This window comes from Sturnira hondurensis, unplaced genomic scaffold (genome assembly GCF_014824575.4).
Source record: "Sturnira hondurensis isolate 20B ecotype Veracruz unplaced genomic scaffold, ASM1482457v3 Scaffold0009935, whole genome shotgun sequence".
NCBI lineage: Eukaryota > Metazoa > Chordata > Mammalia > Chiroptera > Phyllostomidae > Sturnira > Sturnira hondurensis.
Window position 1 is genome coordinate 3,717,158 of NW_028082566.1, and position 19,578 is coordinate 3,736,735.

The 19,578-nt window shown below is 37.9% G+C and overlaps 1 protein-coding gene across 2 annotated transcripts in view; it reads left to right on the top strand.

Moving 5' to 3' along the window:
* The window catches only part of CPNE8 (copine 8), a 178,683-nt gene that overhangs the window by 95,439 nt on the left and 63,666 nt on the right, over nt 1-19,578 (top strand). For both annotated transcript variants that reach the window (XM_037058176.1, XM_037058175.1), the window contains exons 9-10: nt 1,243-1,347; nt 2,663-2,704. In XM_037058176.1, coding sequence (XP_036914071.1) covers nt 1,243-1,347; nt 2,663-2,704 — 147 coding nt within the window. The remainder of the gene's footprint in view (nt 1-1,242; nt 1,348-2,662; nt 2,705-19,578) is intronic.

Here is a 19,578-nt window from a genome sequence, read left to right on the forward strand (position 1 = left end):
CAAATGCTTTTCAAAAAAATTTTTTTTCTTGTGGGGGTTAAGTGCATTAAATATTTTGTAGTTTGTGAACTGCTGCATAAATTCACATTAGGCAAGAAAATTTATAAGACTATTAACATTTGGAGACTGAATGGTTTGGTGGAGACAACACTACAAATTGAATCAGAAAACTGAGTTTAAGGCTTTGTGGATCTATTCTTTCTTGTGTATTCTTGAGTTGCTATCTTCTGCCCCTCTCGGAATTCTTCAGATGTATGGAACCAACCATTTAGATAAAGAAGGTCTCACTAAAATGCTTGGTGTTAATTTAAATATGGCCTTGGGCTCCCAGGGATCCTACTCCTTTACATTCATCCATCAATGTTTCCTCTCTCCCAGACATTTCGGTACTCTGACCTCTTTCTTCTTTGCTGGTCATGCTTCTAATATCATAAGAAAGTGGAAGCAGTTAGAGAACTTCCATGTGGCCTTGTCACAGCAGCCACCCCATGCTGTGGTACTGTGGCTTCTTCCTTGGTGCTCCTGAAGTGTGACTCTCCGTGCTCCCAAGGGCAACTCCCGCATCGGTGGCCTGGCTCTGCTTTCCTCGCCCTGAGGACCGCCATGCTCTGGCCTTTCTCCTCTTTCTGTCACACATCACACATTGGTTCCTCTCTGGTGGATGTTTTCCTTCAGCACACAAGCTTGCCGTTATTTCCTCCTTTTTGAAAAAAAGAATTAAAAACTAACAACAACAAAACCTTTCACTTGACCAATCATTCCCCTTAAGCTACCCCCAATTTCTCGTTTTCTTTTTAAAGTTGAAGTCCCCCAAAATGTTGTTTACGTACTCAGTCTCAATTTCTCATGTTCTCAAACCAATTCAAACCCAGCGTTTGTCCCCAGCCCTCCAGAAACACTTCCCTTAGGGTTTGATGACCATCATGTTTTTAGTGACCCACAGGTATTTTTCACTGTCTTAATATCCCATCTCAAGTTTTAGAGACTGTTTACAAAACAGCTTTAGAACTTACTGAATTTGCAGAAGATCACTTATGTAAATTCAATTCAAAATAGTATTGCTTTGTGTTAGTGAGCTAATCTTTAACGTTTTAATACCACAAATCCCATATTAAATAATATAGCAGCAGCAAAGGGATTGACAACATTTATTCTGCACAAAGAGAAAGGGAAGAATGACAACTAAAATAATATATCATACTTGAATCATGAAAATAACTGAGAATTTTTTTTTTTTTACAGTTTTACAATTTGTCATAAAACAGAAGTTGTGAAAAACACTCTGAATCCTGTTTGGCAAGCATTTAAGATCTCAGTCAGAGCGTTGTGTAACGGCGACTATGACAGGTAAAATAAGGGACTCTTCTGAGAACTTTGATTATTCCCTAGAGATTTTGTATGCAATAATCCTAATTCAATTTAAAAAAATTAAGGTGGCTTCTTCACCGATGTGAATTTGTATTCACAAAAGAATGATTGATTTATCTAGAATTTAAAAAATAACTTTTTTCTTTAAATCCACAGTGATTTGGAGGAAGAGGAATAATTTGGCAAATTAAAAATGGCTAAACTGTTTCTCCAAGAACAAAAATGTAGAACGTGCTAAAAACCTATTGACTGTTGGTCTAACTTTAAACATATCATTCAAAAGTCATTCCAGAATTTTCACTGCCTCAAGGCTTTCACTTGTCGTCTCTCTGGATTTGAATAAAGGAATAGGTGAAATATAGGACTATGGCTAGATACATTATCAACCCTGTAAACTCTTGAAAATGCTGTTTGGCAACACTGTTCTTATGGTTGCTGGATCATCCAAGTTCTGTAGATGTAGAACAGGGAGATTCCAGTGTTTTACAAGTAGTCGTGGGGGTCTTTCTGCAATGTGCCTGAAAACTTCTTAGCATCAATGCTCTTTCTTAAGAAAGTTTTCTTATAGTATTATATTATAAAAACCCTATTCACCCCAGAAGGAAAGCAAATAAATAGAAAGGAAAAAAATCAATCTATTTATTTTATTACTTGTATAGTAGAAAAGTGGAAATTTATTCTATTAACTAGTATGGAAGGAACTGTTTATTATTGGTATGCTATTATTTTTATCTAAACATTTATCATACTACTTGACTGTCATTTTATTCATTTAATAGGATTATGACTTAATTAGTCATTCTTTCTCTTAGGAAGCTATCTTCATAATGTGGGTCGGCATCACTTGATTAGACTTGAAGAAATTCAGGATCTCAGGCCCAACCCAAGCTTCCTGAACCAGCAACTCTGGGCATGAGGTCCAGCAATCTGTGTTTTAGCAAGCTGGTCGTGTGGTTCTACTCCATGCTGGGATGAGACATCCTGCTCTAACAAGGTTTTTCAGGAGTAGCTGGATGCCTCCCTGTTGAGGAAGGAGCCCTGTCAAACCACCCATCGCTCCCAGATACTTTCCCTCCTCCCTCTGAAGAATCCATGCAGATTTTAGAAACTTACATTAAGACACAAATTGAGTGATAGCAATACAATGAGTGAAAGCAACTTCAATCTATTTTGTAAGACCTTCAGGCATATATACTATTTTATATGAAAAAACCACAACTTATCTTTAGATTCTTAATCATATATTATTTCTATCTTACTAAGTGACTTTTTGTGTCTGTTTTCCCGTGGACAGAACAATCAAAGTAGAGGTGTATGACTGGGATCGAGACGGCAGGTAAGACGTTGTCTTTTCTTTTATTCTTGCTCTTGAAACTGAATATGCTTTAAGGAGCAAGTATGCTAAAATGATTGTTTTTGAACTTTAATTTTATCTTGTGTTTTCCAAATGTTACTGAAGTGTTTACATGAGATTTTAAGAATAAGTGTATTTTCTTTAACTGGGACATTGAAATAGAGATCTTCTTCATTTCCAGTAACATAATAAATTTGGATCTGATGATTTCTCATTGTCTCCAACTTACAGATATCTAGTTTTGTAGCTGTAGAGTAATGATTATTAAATTTCTCTATTTTATAATTTCTGAAGTTTTCTATAATCTTTATATCCCATATCGTTCATGGGAACACAACTGAGCATCCACCCTTTCTTCCCCAAAAGACATACCCCTCACAAACCAACAACAAAAGAAAATGCTACAATTGCATCTGGTGATTGCCATACAAATAGTTATGCAGAGTTCTGCAACTATGGTTTCCCTCTGCGTATCACAGCAGCTGTTAAAGATTAAAAAAAGAGAGAGAGAGAATGTACTATTTTTTTCTTGTTAAGTGTTTTTTCACTGTTTCTACGGTTTCAAGTAGGATCAATACTGAGGTGTTTTTAAATGTTGTTAAAACTAGGGTACCCAGAAATTCTCACCTTGGTCTAGATCAGTGATTTTCAACTGATGTACCACAAGAATTTTTAAAACATTAAATACCTGACTATTTAGTCAGGGGCACTGACCTCTTTTCTCTTAGACTGTCAAATAAAAAAAAAATTACAACAACCAGCACAATAGCTGTCTGGTGTGAATGAATCAAAATTATACATATTTTTGATCAGATCAGCAAAAAATATAGTGTATTATCTAGTATGCCACAAGGTTTTGGTAATTAGTATATGTGTGCTATTAGAAGAAAAAGGTTGACAATTGCTGGCCTAGATAACTGTCTCCACGGGTAGTTCCAGGGACTGAATATACCAAGGCCAAGTGGGAAGACAAAGAGCACTTAACTTCACTTGGCTACATGCCCTAAACTCCCTCTCAGAGGTCACTGGTAAATGGAGCTGAAGCATGAAGTTAAAGCTCAAGATCAAGTCCTTTCTCTCTGCATTATATGCAGATCAGCAGCCAAGCTCCAAGGGTCTGGATACCTGAGCACTCTTGTTCGTACATGAACAAGTTTGATCAACAAGCCTGTCCTGTTCTAAAGGGCCACTTCCCCTCATCCCTTCTGCTGCTCAGGTGGGAAAATGCCTAATTGCAGCGCCTCGTGCATGCACCTTGTGCCATTTTCCCACACACTCACACACGTGGTCCATTAGATGTCTTGGAATTAGGCCCAATTAGTATTTTCTCCTTTCTAAGGAGTGATAAGGGAGGATCGAGAGAGACGTAGAGGTCATACTCCAAACTTCAACAGCTACCAAACAGTTATATAAGACTCAGTGGTTGCAGTTTCAAGTTACATCCCAAACATGACAATGCCAAGTGGCCTAATGTTGTTTGACGTTTACTCTTAGAGACGAGCAACGCTGTGTCTTTTTGATCTTTACGTCTCTGTCAGATTATTCATTTAACTAATTATTTAGGTTTTCTTTACATGAATTCTACATGCATTCTGAAGAAACCTCACAAGAAAACCTTGCGTTTTCCCATAGGGACTGATGCTTCATTGCTTCACTAAACTTTATTTACTGAGAAAATGAGTTTTGCTGCTCAGAATAATGGAAAAAGAACTAATGCCAATCTGAGTATGGTAGGGTTTTATGCCTTACATAATATACTAAGATGATATAAATCTAGGGTAATATGATATACATTCTTATGATGAATCATAAACATTTTAATTGAGAATGGGCAAAAGTTTGGCTTTTCCCTAGTAATTATAGGAAATTACAGAAAAGATTTTAATTGAACAACTTAGAAATGAGGGGTATAAATTCCAACTTCTTGTGTAGCCATGACAATTCAATCCAAATTTTCAAAAATTATACACATTTTATTGTCTTGCTTTGAAAGGTGAGTTTTTATGATTCTCCTGTTGTCTTTCTTCTACTTCTGAGTCGCAAAATTGTTGAATAGCTTTGAAGATCAGTTACCTTGGAATTTAATTGTTTTTTCTTTTGATGTTGGAATTTTGAACATTTTTATACAGATTGTGACCTATTGGTTGTCTCCAGTGTGCCCGGTATTCTCTAAGCATTTTTCATGTTATTCCCCATTTAATTTTTACAATAAGAGATAAGAACTATATTGATATCATTTTACAGATAAAGAAATTGAGGCAAAGAAGTAATAGGCCTAAGGTCACATAACTAATAAATGGCAGAGCCGGGACCTGAACCCTCTGGCAGTATGCTTCCAAGAGTGCACTCATAACACTACACTGTATATTTCTACAGTATTATAATTGTGAATTCTGGCACATAAATAAAAGCCTTCAACTGTGGGCACTGTCCTTACTCCAGGATTCCTTGTTAATTGATAATGTGGTAATTATGAAGAATTCAAGGACTATTTAAGAAAGTACAGCAGTATGTCATCTGACATTTAATGCTATCTGAATAGTGGATGAAACATTCCTAGGAAGCAAGTTTTATGTTATAAGAAGTTAAGTGGAGAGAAATGATTATTATACATTTTGAAAGAATACTAGCAGACATTGAATGGGCCAGTGAAATATATAAAGGAGCTGTTTTAGATTGTGACAATGAGAAGTAAAGTGAGATCAGGAGCAAGTGAGAGGGATAGAGTTAGGGAGAAAAATAGAGATAGAGAAAGGGGTTATTTGTGAAAGGTAGTTAAAAGAACTGAAGGATTCGGATCTTCAGACTGGGGAAAGTTTTTCCAATAAAAATGATAATTTACTTTTTGAGACATGGATTTAGAAACAAGGGAGATCTTTAGATAAGAGATTTTCTAAGCTCATGTTATCATTGGATCATCAGTCTTTGGGGGAAAGATTGCTACTGGTTCATACCATGTTGATTAGTTTTTAAACTTCACTTCAATGTGCCATTGTTAACAGCACATTGGAAAGAAGTCTGAAGAGTGAAAGAACTTTAAACATTCTTTAGAAAGGAATCTGATTAGTAGAATAAATAGAGGAAAGTATTGTGATTTTACAAGTGCTCTAGTAACTTCTTAACATTGGTATAAGATGTTCTTTCTTTAATCCAAAATATAGCTCTACGTTTTGTATGAAGAAATTCAGTGTATAATTCTGTATAATCCATGTGCACTAAAGCAGCATTTTTAAAAGTTAGCAAGATTATCAGTTTGTGGATGACATACAAAAAGCAAAATTAAAATCATGATTAAATAATTCTTGAAAACCTTTTCACCTAAATAATATATATGAAACTTAAAAAGCATTAGTGTCCAGTAAAAATGATGTATAAAAGGTATAAAATCCAAATACTAGTTTTATAATGCAGTAATAATAGTCACTGTATAGATAGAGTCTTATACATGTTGGTACTCCAGCTTGTAGTTGTGTGTGGTAAAATAATATGAGGTTACTATACTTGTTTTCATGTATTTTTGTTTATCTGACATAATTTCTCAAGTTCTTTCCTTAAATCGGAGTGGAATATATGATGCTCCTGTATTTCATAATACAGTGTAATAACCAGCAGAGATTGTTTTCTATTCTTAATATTTGTTTCCTCGTATTTAATACTTGGTGCAAATCCTGTACATGTATCACCCTTTTAGGGAATGTTATTTGCATTGTACATTTTTGACAGTCTAGACTAGCATTTTCCATAAGGTGAGCCACATGCAATTTTAAATTTGCTTGTGGCAACATTAAAATGAAACCAGTGAAATTAATGTGATAGTATATTTTATTTAATCCTATATGTTCAAAATATTATCATTTAATATTGGGTCAATATGAAAATTACTGAGAAATTTTACATTTGTTTAAATTATACATCTTTGGAATCTGATGTGTATTTTACCTGTACAGCACATCTCAATTCAACTAGCTACATACCAAGTGCCCTATATCAACATAGGGACAGCACCGTGCAGAGTTCAGTAAAGCATACAGCAGGCACCCTAAGTAACTTCGTATCAGATGGAATGTTTTGCCTGCATTCAACATTAATTTAGAATTGTCCCCTTATAAAATGTGGAAAAAGTCTTCAGACATTTGTATTTTGTGTATGAATTTGACCACAAGAAACCAAGAAATAATCTGGTCTTTCAATCTGGAGAGAATATTTTGCTCAAAAATGCAAGGTAGAAAATGCTTGAAAGGGTTACTTGCTTACAATCACATCCTGTTTCATTAGCTCCGGTACTTCAGATAGTCGAGGTGATGACATTCGCAGATTAGGAGCTTTTAGAAGTGGTGTGATCTTGAGTCAGAATTCTGATGGTGTGTTTGACTCAGTTCATCAGCTTGAAATTATTTCTGAAGTGAACATGTCTTGTATTTCTTGTATTTGATGCTATACAAAAATGATAATGTTGTTGAGCAAGTAACCAGCTGACACGAAATTAGGTCCCTTGAACTCATCTAGAATAGAAGAAACCTAGTCATTGTCCTTTTTTGTTTAAACACACTGGCAATGGCGTGAGAGTGCAGAGGCATTATTTGACCTTGGTATGAATAATCAGTTTAAATGTACTTGATTTCCTGCAAGTTAAACCACTTTACTTAAATCATCCCCAGGATTCCCACCATTTCTTCAAGGGATGTGAAGAAAGAATATTTAAATCTCATTTTAACAATTGAAAATCTGAAGTGTTGAGAAACCGCCTAGTCTGGGTTACAAGACAATCAGTGGAGGTAACCTTAACAAGCTTCAGTTGCTTGTGCTTCAGCTGACTTTGTGTGATGGGGACACTGGCCCACAGTGTCCACGTCATTATGGATGAAATGAAACATTCACATGGACTACCGACTCCAATGGAGGAAAAGGGATAGCTTGGCTTGGCCTTTATTGGGTTTCTCATCACATTACCTGATGGTCCTCATTTACTATGCACAGGTTGCCTTAGGCGGTTACTTTTTACAGAAAACAAAGAATCCAATGCTACTAATCACATCACAGAAGAGGGATATTTGCAAATGAAAAGGGAAAAGTGGTTGGACTGGTTACACTGGTCCTAGGAAGGTTTAGCACGGATTTTAGGAAGTTACTTTGTAGTAAACGCCACAAATCTGGGAGGGAGTTTTTAGCAAAAAGCTAGACTCAAAGTGGCCTAGGCATATAGCAGGCCTGATCCCCCTCGGGAGAACCTATCCATGGTCGTGGGTCCTGTGCATCTGGCTCGGAGTGGGAACTGGGTCCACACCATGCATAATGGTCTCCTACATTTGTGTAGCTCAATTTAAAATACAGAAGCAGTAGTGGAACAGCACTGCATCAAAACCATGTGGCTCTGATGTGAAACTGATTGCAAACAGGCCACCAAGTAGCTCACTGTCAGATGGTGATTTGATGCAAGGGCTCAGCCTGTGATGTCTGCTGAACAGGGAGAGAAAGAGCTTCAAGTTACTATTACTCTGTATTTGAGCAAATCTAGTCATTTTAAATGGTGATACTTATAATAAGTGGAAACTTCATTTATCTGTGAAATGTGTATGGATGCTGTAAATTTTAATGATCTTTGAAGCTAATATTTGGTAAATGCACTTGACGTCTTGTTTCTGTGATTCTGCATCATCATGATGTGAAATAAGTGATTCCAGGGCTTCACGCAAGAACTTACTTGTAAGTTGTCTACGCCATTATAACTCATTTAGGAGGAACATGTGTAAACCTTTTGTATTTTTTTCATTTATTTTAAATTTCTTATTCTAATTAATCTTTCTCTTAAAATAGCCCTCTATGTGCTTGTAGCTGACTCCTGAAAACATATTCAATAGGCAAAATTCAGACTCTTTTCTCATTCCACTACCTGTCACGTCTTTGAGACTTAAGAAATGTCGATAATGGAATATCATAATGTACACGTTTGTTATTGACATACCAATTTTTCTTCTACCTATGAAAGTTTTAGGTAATGGTTTTCTCAGTTGCAGCTTGTGAGTTTTTTAACCCCTTTTCCCTTCCAATCTATGATTCTGTCCTCATGAAGGATTGATTGAATTATATATGTATCTGATACCTGAAGTGATTATCTTTTTTTTTGACTTCTGTATGGTTATATTTATGACCCAAAGGAAGGAAATTCTATTAATCCATTTTCAAAGAAGTTATTTTGGAGTATTTATTATGTACTAATGTGTTTGCCAGGTGATGTGACTTAATGAGAAACTTAAATGTTTATAGAACAATATTTAATTCTCCTTAATATATTTTGTTATATACTTCCGCTTACCTGGAGTGATTTTGGGAATCTCTCAGATCTGTATTTCAAGGGGGAAAAAGATTTTTCTCATTTTCAATAAAAATAAAATGATATAAACATTTCACATTGGCCCTTTGCTAAGAAATATTTGGAGATAGATGTTGGGATGTTTCCGGGTTTGCCCTGAGCTCTCCTGTTACCATAAACTTGCTTAGATGGCCTCCCGCTTTGAAAGCCCGTCTGTGTTCGTTTTTGCTGCTGGTTTTCTGTTCAAGCCCAAGTTAAATGCTATCACTTGTCTGAAATCTCTCGTTATACGTCCAAGCTCATTTAATTCCTTTCTCCTATGTGCTGTGTTTTCCATTTAGGAGTTTTAGTCACATATCTAATGCATTATGACTTAGATTGAAATGATTTGTTTCTGCTTTATCTTTCGTATTTGTGAACTTTCATATTTGTAAAAGTGTTTCATAATGGTAAATTCCTGAGGTTAAGAACTGTTTATTATTTTTCACAGGGTAGATTACAGTACCTTTAAAGTAGTAGCTTCTTGCTGTGTTATTTCAAAACTGTAGAAGAGAGTATTTGAAATAGCTTCGTCATCTTTCTAATAAACACTCCATTCTCCATCAGTGGTTTTAGATCTCCTCATTTCCACCTTTCACTCAGAATTATGAAATTGTTTTCCATAATATTAGAGCTTTTATTTCTATAGTAAAATGTCAGGCAATGAGTAACTAATTAAGCTGTCATTTTCTGTCTCTTTTTTCACTATTTGCAGACATCTTAGATTTTATATTAAGATCATATATTGTGATCTCCTTGTCATACAGATTAAATTGTCTGCTTTATTCCATGTTCAGATATTGATGACTTTCACCAACTCAACAGCAGAACTATCTAATTTAAATAAACATTTATAGTGTAAATTTCAATTTTTGATCACTTTACTATGTATTTTATTTGACTCAATTAGAATGTCATCAGTCAAATTAGAATATAAATTAATTTCTAATTTTGGTATGAGATAATATTAGAAGGCTTAGGGATGGAAAAGACCTTTAGAGTTAACTTTTTATTTTATAAAGAGGAGGCTGAGTCTAATTATTTACAATTTTGAATTAATCGTCTGCTTCAGCATTAAATTGGCCTTTCCTCTCATAGGTTTTATTTCATGGTGAGACTGCCTGGGTTGATATTACAATTTTTCATCAACTATCAAAATAGGTGAGAGCTGTACCATAGGAATAGGGTCCTGGAAGCCCTTTTCTTTGCCAAGGTCAGCTGTTTGATTGCTAAATTACAGAGTGGCCTGAAGAGTCCAGGGGAGCCTCCTCGGAAGCTGGGGTAGTGGGAGGGCGCATAGTCTGAGAGTCTGAACAGGGTCTGTTCATCAGTGTGAGACCAGACAAATGTCTTTGTATCTTTCCATCTGCTCTTATTCTACTGATATACACCCCTTGAATATTAATCTCTAGGCATTACCATAATCCAAAGTTTGCGGACTTGAAAAACTGTAATAATATTGACCCCTCCCTTGTTTTCACCCACCATACCTAATCCACTGCCATCTCTTCTACCTGTAAAAAATGAACCAAAAAATGATGCTGATTTTAGTGGAGTTAATTTTTAATTATTTACAGTTTCCACTAGGTTAACAGAGAGAATAAATATAGATATTTATAGAAAGAGTATAAATATTTACTACTAAGTTAAAATGGGTTTTTGCAGCACTATCAATGTGCACAACAATGTAATGGGAACAATTAAAAAAAAACAGATAATGGAAGAATAGTAAAGAGAGCAACAAAACAACAGAAAATAATTTTACAGCCCTGGCTGGTGTGGCTCAGTGGATTGAGCGCCAGCCTATGAATCAAAGGGTCACCAGTTTGATTCCCAGTCAGGGGACATGCCTGGGTTTCAGGTCAGGTGTCCAGTAGGAGGCACGCAAGAAGCAACCACACATTGATGTTTCTCTCCCTCTCTTTCTCATTCCCTTCCCTTCTCTCTAAAAATAAAAAAATAAAATCTTAAAAATAGTAATTTTACAATGCAGTTCTTGCCTTTCAGAACTTTCGATATTCTGTGCCAGTCCCTTCTGGCCTGAAATGTTTCTGTTGAGAAATTAGCTGACAGTTTTATGGGAAGCCTCTTGTAGGTAACTGTCTGTCTCCTGCTGTTTTTAAGATTCTCTCTTTTTCTTTAACCTTTGCCATTTTAATTGTGACATGTTTTGGTTTGGACCTTTTTGGGACTTGTGTGTCCTTTTTTTTTTCACCAGGTTAGAGAAGTCTTTAGTCATTATTTCTTAGAGTAAATCCTCAAGCCTTTGCTCTCTTTCTTCCTTTTCTGGCACCCATATGTTGTGGATTTGGCTGTGCTTGATGTTGTCCCAGAGGTCTCTTAAACTGTCCTCATTAAAATTTTTCTTTTCTTTTTGCTATTGTGATTGGGTTTTTCTTGCTAATTTTGTTTTCCCAAATCACTGATTTGATTCTCTGCTTCATCTAACTTACCATTGATTCCTTCTGGCATTCTTTATTTTAAATATTGTATTCTTAATTTCTGAAAGATTCCTTTTTATTATTTGTTTCCCTTTTTTATGCTATCTCTTTGTTTAAGTTCTCATTGAGTCATTCCATTCTACTAAATCCTCGAGCATTCTTGCAATCATTGTTTTGCACTCTATGTCTGGTACCTTGTTTGCTTTCATTTAATTTAGTTCTGATTTCTGGGGATTTCTTCTGTTCTTTCATTTGTGGTATGTTTCTTTGTCTCCTCATTTTGGCTGCCTCTCTGTATTTGTTTCTGTGTATTAGGTAAATGTGGTATGTCTTCCAGTCTTGGTATGGTGGCTTTATGCAGTAGGTGTCTTGTGAAGCTTGGTGGCACAGTCTCTCTGATCACCTGTGCTAAGAGCTCCAGGAACGTCCGTTGTTTTGGTTATGTGAGTTCTCCTGTTATAGTTGAATTTTGATTGCTGGTGGCCCATTTGCGGGTGAGGTTGTCCCCCAGGCTGGCTGACTATGAGGATTGACCCAAACTTCAGAGCATGTGCTGCTGTGTGGGAACTGATTCCGTGAAGTGGAATTCACCCCAGCAGGGTCTGGTGCCTGGGATCTCCCTTTGCGTGTGCTGTTCATGGAGCTAATTGAGTCATGCTCTGATGTGGTCTGAAGCCTGCCACGGGTTTATTGGTGCTGGGGATCTTGGGAGAGATTCTGGACCAGCCCTGGGCTACCTATTTGGTGCTATTAAGTGGTCCATAGTTTGCAGCTGCTTCTGCTGGGCCTCAGTGCATGTGAAAAGGGCCAAGCTGCACACCAAGTCTGGCTTTCACCAGCGCCAAGCCCTGGGACAGCCTGAGAGCTGCCTCTATTTTCCAGCTGCCTGTTAGCCCAGTCAATGAAACAGCCTCTATGGTATGTGATGAGTGTGAGGTAGTTTCTCAGTGAAGTCACCAGGTAGGCATCAGTGGTATTTACCAGGTTGGTGCAGATTCAAATTTGGTGCCAGTTCTGCATTTGAGGTCATTCATTGGCTGCCACCAGCCTGGGGTTTGTAGACTTTTGTGGTGGAGTTGGGTCTCAGGGAGTTGTCAGGGTGAGACCACAAGAGTTCAGTAGTCTAAAATAGACCAAGATTTGTGGAAGGAGGGCTCCACACAAAAATGGTGGTGCTAGAATGTGAGAGAAAAAGTGGCCCTCGTCTGAGAGCCACACAACTCAGTTTTTTACATTCCCCTGAGTCTGCTCAGACCTCTCAAGAACCTTCCATGAAAGTCTGCATTATGGGTCCAGGCTGGTGGCAGCCAGGTGGCTTCTCCACAGGTCTAGAGCTTGGCAGGGCAAGGACATGGGGATTTTGGAGGGTGGGGCTAGTGCACCCTCTGCTGGGGTGACTGGCTGCCAATGAGATTTTTTTGCTGCTCCTTTAAGAGTGTGCCCAGTTTTCTAGTGGATTCCTGTCTCCCTGGCAGTAAGAATCCCTATTGATTTTCACAGCTGGATGTTGTGTGGGTTCCTCCTTTTGGCTCTGGTACTCTGGGATGGGGAGACAAGCACAGGGTTGAGACCCAATGCTCCTCAGGGGGAACCTTTACAGCTGAAATATCCTTTTGGATTCACAGCCCCTGCAGGTGGATGCAGGACCAGCCATTTCTGCAGTCCACCCTTCGTACCAGTGTTGATGTGGCTTCTTTTATAAATCTTTGGTTATAAGACTTCTTTTCTGCTAGTCCTCAGTTGGTTGTTCTATAGTTTAATTTTGTTGTTCTAAGTGGTAATTCCAGTTTGGTCCTGAGAGGAGAGGATTGTAACTCCCAATTACTTGGTCACCATAATGGGTCCAGCAGATGATTGTGTGGTCTGATTATAGTAACATTACTTGAAAGCAACAGTAACAACAACAGCAAAAATCCATGAGTATTCTTGAAATTGTGAAACAGATTTTCTCAATGAGTTGCCTCTAAAGGGTTAGGGAAAGCCTTTGGTGAGTGACAGACATTATTAACACTTTTTGGCTCTGTTTAGAAAATAATACATACATATATATATGCAGGTATATGTATTTGCATGTGTATATGTATTCATTGTCTTCAATTTTCTTTTGTCACTGCCTAGTCTGTCTTCACCCATTTGGAAGCTGGGGGCAGGCACTAGGGGCTCAGAGAGACCTGTTGACTGGATCTTTCCTTTCCATCCTTTGCCTCTCTTCCGCCACTGGGCTGCCTTTTGAGGTGAATGGGCAGCTGTAGCCAAAGAAACCCCAGAATACCTGCAAAAGGGAAACAGAAGGGACGCCAAACAGTCCTCTAGGAGATGAGGATATCGAAAAGATTGGTGCTCCAGAGGTCACAGTTTCCTGCAGCTTTGTAAATAATTCATTTGGGTAACATTTTACCTAGAATTATACAATCACCTCAAAAGTCTGAGAGTCTAATGTTTTATTTTTTAAGTCTTAATAGAAAAATATCAGGTCACATCTTCATGTTACCCTACTGTCTGCAACAGGGCCTTAGTATTGCCTTGCCTTTTGGGACCTCAACCCTTTTGACGAGAATTGGCCAGTTATTTTGACTGAGGACTTTCAATATAGGTTTGTCTGATTTTTCTTATGATTAGGTTGAGATTATGCATTATTGGGGAAGACAGGAGAGAGGTGATGTGTCCTTGTCAGTGTTTTATATCAAGGGGTACTTGATGACAATATAGGGTTTGAAAATGTTCCTTAGTGCTACTAGGTTATTTAGGCTAGTGAGAGGATAGAAAAGGAACTGTATCTCTGAGGCTCCACTTCCTCACTCCTAAATTCACTCTGAAAGGTCTAAGTTTCTGCCTGTACCTGGTTTTCTGCTTCAACAGTGTGGGGATAGTGATGGAGAGAAGGGCATGGAATGAGTAAAAAGCATTCCAACTACTGTGATTCCTCTGCGACCTGATTCGTGCTCTCAAAAACACTTTTTAGAAGCATCCAAAGATGGGGTTGGTTGAAAACCCAACATACAGTTTGCATTATGGTTGAAGTGGGAAGTTTATATTGAAGGCACTCATCATGTCTGGGAATAACAGGATATCACACAGAATCACCGTTCTCCTAAGAGCCTTTGGATTTTACACATGATGGGAAATTGCAATCAGATCTGTCAATTAAAGACACAATATCAACATCTTCTTTAATCACCAACATTGGTGAATAGTTTAATTTTATTCAGGAGGCAAATTAGGCTTATGTGTAAATAAAATGAAAGAATTTTGGATGTAAAGACTTTATTGCCAGTGCTCCCCTGGTGAATGCAGTGATTTGTTGGTGCCTGATCTGAAATGAATTGTAAGTCAGTGGCTTAAGAGAGCACAGCACAATAATTCAAGGTGCCATGTTTTGCCTGTGAAGCATAAATATTTAAACATTTGCATTACTGTCTCTGAATGAGTGGATTAAGTAGCTGTGAAATATTAACTCGTGTTCTTTCAGGTATGATTGAAATATTACATTCAGTCCTTGTGCCACAGAAAAAAACCAGAACTCCACAAATCCCCGTGTTCTATGAAATGTTAAAAAGAAAAGCTCATTTTAATGCCTTGCTTCATGTAACTGCTGCCAGTTCTGGGATGTGATACGGCAACTGCACTGCAGTTCAGAATTTAAGACTTCCATTCCGCTCTTTGGAGAAACAGTGCACAAGTGCATTCCACTTTCCCTGCACTCTCTGAAAGTTGTTTGAAAATGGGAAGTTATGGTTTCCGGAACAGAACTTGAAACCTGAAGAGTTTTTTTAAAGGGAATGTTGTTTTTGCAAGGTATTTTATGTTTTGTAGGCTTTTTATTGTAAGTATTGAGATATTACAACAAGATTTATTGCTTGGCCTTCCAAGACCAGGAACCCCTTACTTATCGAGGGACCACATACTGACGCTCTATTTTATAGAGGTCCTATTAGTCTTATCTATAAAAAAGCAAGTGTTTCTTTATTAGTATTAGAAAATGATAAGCATTTCACTATAATAAAATTGTTTCTCATTATTATTGAATAAATAATACAAGCCATAGTCAACTATATCCCCCTAATAGTGCATTTATCAACTTCCCACCTAATATGTTGCTATTGTCATATATTTTAATTCTATATGTATTTTAGATCTTACCAGGTACTATAATAATTTTAGACAGCCAATATTGATACATTTTTATTACCAAAAGTCCATATTTTTTTCAGATTTCCTTCATTGTTATCAAGTATCCTTTTACTATTCTATGATCCTGTCCAGGATATCATATCACATTTAATTTTCTTACATCCGTAGGCACTTGTGGGGGTGACTTTCCTTGCATTGCGTCTCCCCGGCCACCATGGATGAGAATAAATATGGCTGAGACGTGATGTGATCTCTTTGGGGAGGAGAAGTGGCCATTTTCCCAGAGGAAAAAGGCCGTGAGCAGTGGCCAGTTTCTCAGGGGAAAAAGGCCAGGAGTGGCCAGTTTCTCAAAGGAGAAAAAGGCCTCGAGCCCCTTCCTCCAGGACCTTTTATTGGGTTGTAATACACAGGAATACGGGGCAGCAAGGATCAAACAGTAGAAAATATTTCAAAGAAATCTGAGGGCTTAGTATGAGTCAGAGTCTATCAGGAACAGAGTTTTAGGGTTTCCTGCTCGAACCCTTAACATATGAATGAAAGCACTCTTAGCAGAGCAGATTTCACAGGTTTATCAGGAAATCTTTGTGATGCCAGATTTTTCCTCAGGACACCCTCTAGCAAGGCAAGGAGCTGCACCTCTCTCCATCAGGTATTCAGGCTTAAGGGGACTAGAGCCAGGAAGCATCTCTCCCAGAGAGCATGGGGACTTGGGCTATGTCAAAGCTGGGGGGTGAGAGTCTATTGCTCTTCTTTGTTGCAGCCCCCCCCCCCCGAGTCCTTCCATGAAGGCCTCCCCAGTGGTCGAGTCTGGCTTAGGTTGCCCCCCACTGTGGGGGGTCTTACCCATCATTGACTTCTGACCAAGCTTTGGGGGCACAGGGAGAGGAACTGAGGCAGCATTTGCTACCAGAGACAGGCTTTGTCTCCTGTGGCATGTATTACAAAGGTCGTCGATACCCCTTAGCCACAAGGGATCAAGATACAATTCCTAGAACCAGGCAGAGCGGTCTACAACAGGCTCTTCCCTGGCTGTTTTTTTTATGACTAGGCTAGGGCTATGGGCTTTTGAGAGAAAAAACACAGGTAAAGTTCCTTTTTTATCATGTCATATCACAGCAGCAGCATGACTTACCATTCTTGATGTTAACCTTGATCATTTGGCTGAGGTGGTGGTTACCAGGTTTCTCCACCAAGTTACTCTTTTATTCTCTTCTACACTCTACTCCTTGGAAAGAAGTCACTGTGTACAGCCCACACAGAGGAGCAGAACTTATGCTCCTCTTTAAGGGTAGAATAGGTATATAAATGATTTGGAATTCTTTTGCATTGGAATTTTGTCTCTTTCCATTTATTTTGCTATTCAGTAGTCACTTATGTCATGGACATTTATTTTATACTTTGAATTATAATGCAGCTTTGCCTTGTAAGTATTTTGTTACTCAAATTGTTCAGCTTTGGCCATTAGGAACTCTTTCAGTTGTATATCGCATTCCTTTGACAGAAAGAACATCATCGTTGTAGGTTTGTTGATGTTGTGCTTTTTTTTTTTTTAAGTATCTCATTATTCTCTGCTACTATAAGAGCCTCTTCCAGGCTTATTTTTCTGCCCCAGTTCTAGGACCAGCCATTTCTTTGATTTCTTTTATTGAATAATGGGATTAGAAAAAAAGATCTGGGTGCTAGGCATGGTCACTGCTACTGGGGTGACTTTGCTTCTAGTCTCTCATTTGACAGAGCAAGAACATATATGTGTGCTTACTCATATGTATATATACTCACATATGTTCATCCATATACACGTACAATATAGAGTCCACAGTATATATAAAAATCATACAGTTAGTGTGGATTGTTCTAGCTCTCTCCCCTTGCTTATCTGTAAACTCCGTCTCTAATAGTGAGGAACCTGTTTCAGCTATCTGCCATTTACATGCTTAATTGCTTAATTCCAGTGTGCTTGTATAGCAAATTCAAAATTGTTAACAAATGTCCCATGAGACACAACTTTACTAACCAAAACACCATGCTTATGTACAGGTTTCTTACAAACTACAATTTCCAAAGTGACATTCTGACATGACCTGGAATCCGTATCTGCTGACTTTGAACCTGGTGTTCTTTACATTTACCACGGTCGTTAGTTCTCTGTGATACCACAGGCACCGATATAGTTCTGGAAAGCAGCATGTAACCAAAGGGGTCAGAAAAAATTAGAAGTGGTCTCAAATTTTGCTGACTTGGGTTTTTGTCCATTTGAGAACCCAAATCAGATTTGTTAATATCTTCTGACTCTGGTGTGTTTTAAGAGCTCTCTTTAAATACATATTTCTCACACTGCCTACTGGCAGTGTAACTGGGAATATAAGAAATCTCCAGGGAATATGCTCCTTTAAAAATTTGTCCCTGATTATACAGTCTCTTGGGGTTTTATGATCTTTGAGAATTAACATGAGTTCCAATATGTTCACAAACCACAACACTTTTCAGGCTGCATTCAGAGCAAGGTGGGGGACTGTGAGCCATTTCCAGCTGGGATCAGGCAGAGCTGTACCGAAGAGGACCCGCCACACACTGGCTCTTTCTGGCAAGCCAGCTTCCTGTCAATCTACGCATAGGCAAAAGTAGTGCCCCTTTAACAGAGGCAGTGTTTCAAGGGGGCAAGGGAAGGGTGCTCCTTCCAGAAGCCTTGAAATTGACGTTTTACTTTAGACTACTTTGCCTTTACTTCCACCAACACTATGCTCAAAACTGTGTGTGCGTTAGTGTTGGGGGGCGATATTCAGAGATGCAAAATCTAGCCTTTTCCCAAGAAGTGTACAGTTTAACAGGGAGATAGATATAAAACTTACTCTCAAACAAGCATAATGCTAATGAGAATTTGGAATAGATGAAGCCTAGAATGTATGATTAAGAGCTTGCTCTTTGGAGTTGGAGAGTTGGAATTTGGATTGTGACTCTACTACCCCTTATTTGTTAAGTTGTTTTAGACAAGAAACTTAACTTTCCCAGGACTTGGCTTCCTCATCTGTAACATCAGGGTAGCAGTACCTTCATGTTACACATATTATTATACATAATTTTGCTCATGATATAGTTATATGAATAGGTTAACACAGTTTTTGGCACATAGTAATCAATCAATAAATATTAGCCTTTATAATCATATATCTATATATTTTTAAATGGCTTCAGTTCTTTCTCTGCTCTAATAAGTGACTGCATTTTGTATTGAAAAACTATTAGTAAAATAGTGAAGTGGAGAAACTTCAGAAGGTATGGGGAAATAGCCAGTCCCATGTTGTCCAGAGTCTGGGATCTGTGTGAAGTCTTGAAATATTAGATACATCTGGAAGGATCAATTAGGTTGAAGCGTGACAAATTTTTTGAGTCATAACCTGAGGAATCTATATTGAAATCAACAAGTGTGGTAAGGTAGTGAAGAACCGTGTGCTGTTTAGAAAGGGTCTGGAGCCAGACTCTCCAGTTTCTCTGTTTACTGCTGCACGAGGCTGGTCAAGTCACATAAGGGCTCTGCCTCAGTTTCCTTGTGCATGGCAACATCGTAGGGTTATTGTGAGCATTGCAAGAGATGGCCTGTTCATTATTAGCTGAGAGCCTGGCCACAGAACTAAATAATTGGTAGTTATTATTATCACAGAACTGAATATTTGATTGTAAGCAGCAGAAGGAAAAGACAGTTCATTCAGTGTTATCATTAAAATAGGCATGGTGATAAATTTTGAGGAAGACAGTCATAAAAAGGGACATTTTAAACCTCTTCTTGAACCCCCAAAGACCTGGTTTTTCTCCAAGTTCCCTGACTATTTATGCAGTCAAGTGTGGCTGTAGTGACTTGAAGAATTTCTATCTAAAGTGACACATGGAGGTGCAATTTACATATACAGCCATGCCATTGGCTGGTGGTAGTTTGTGAT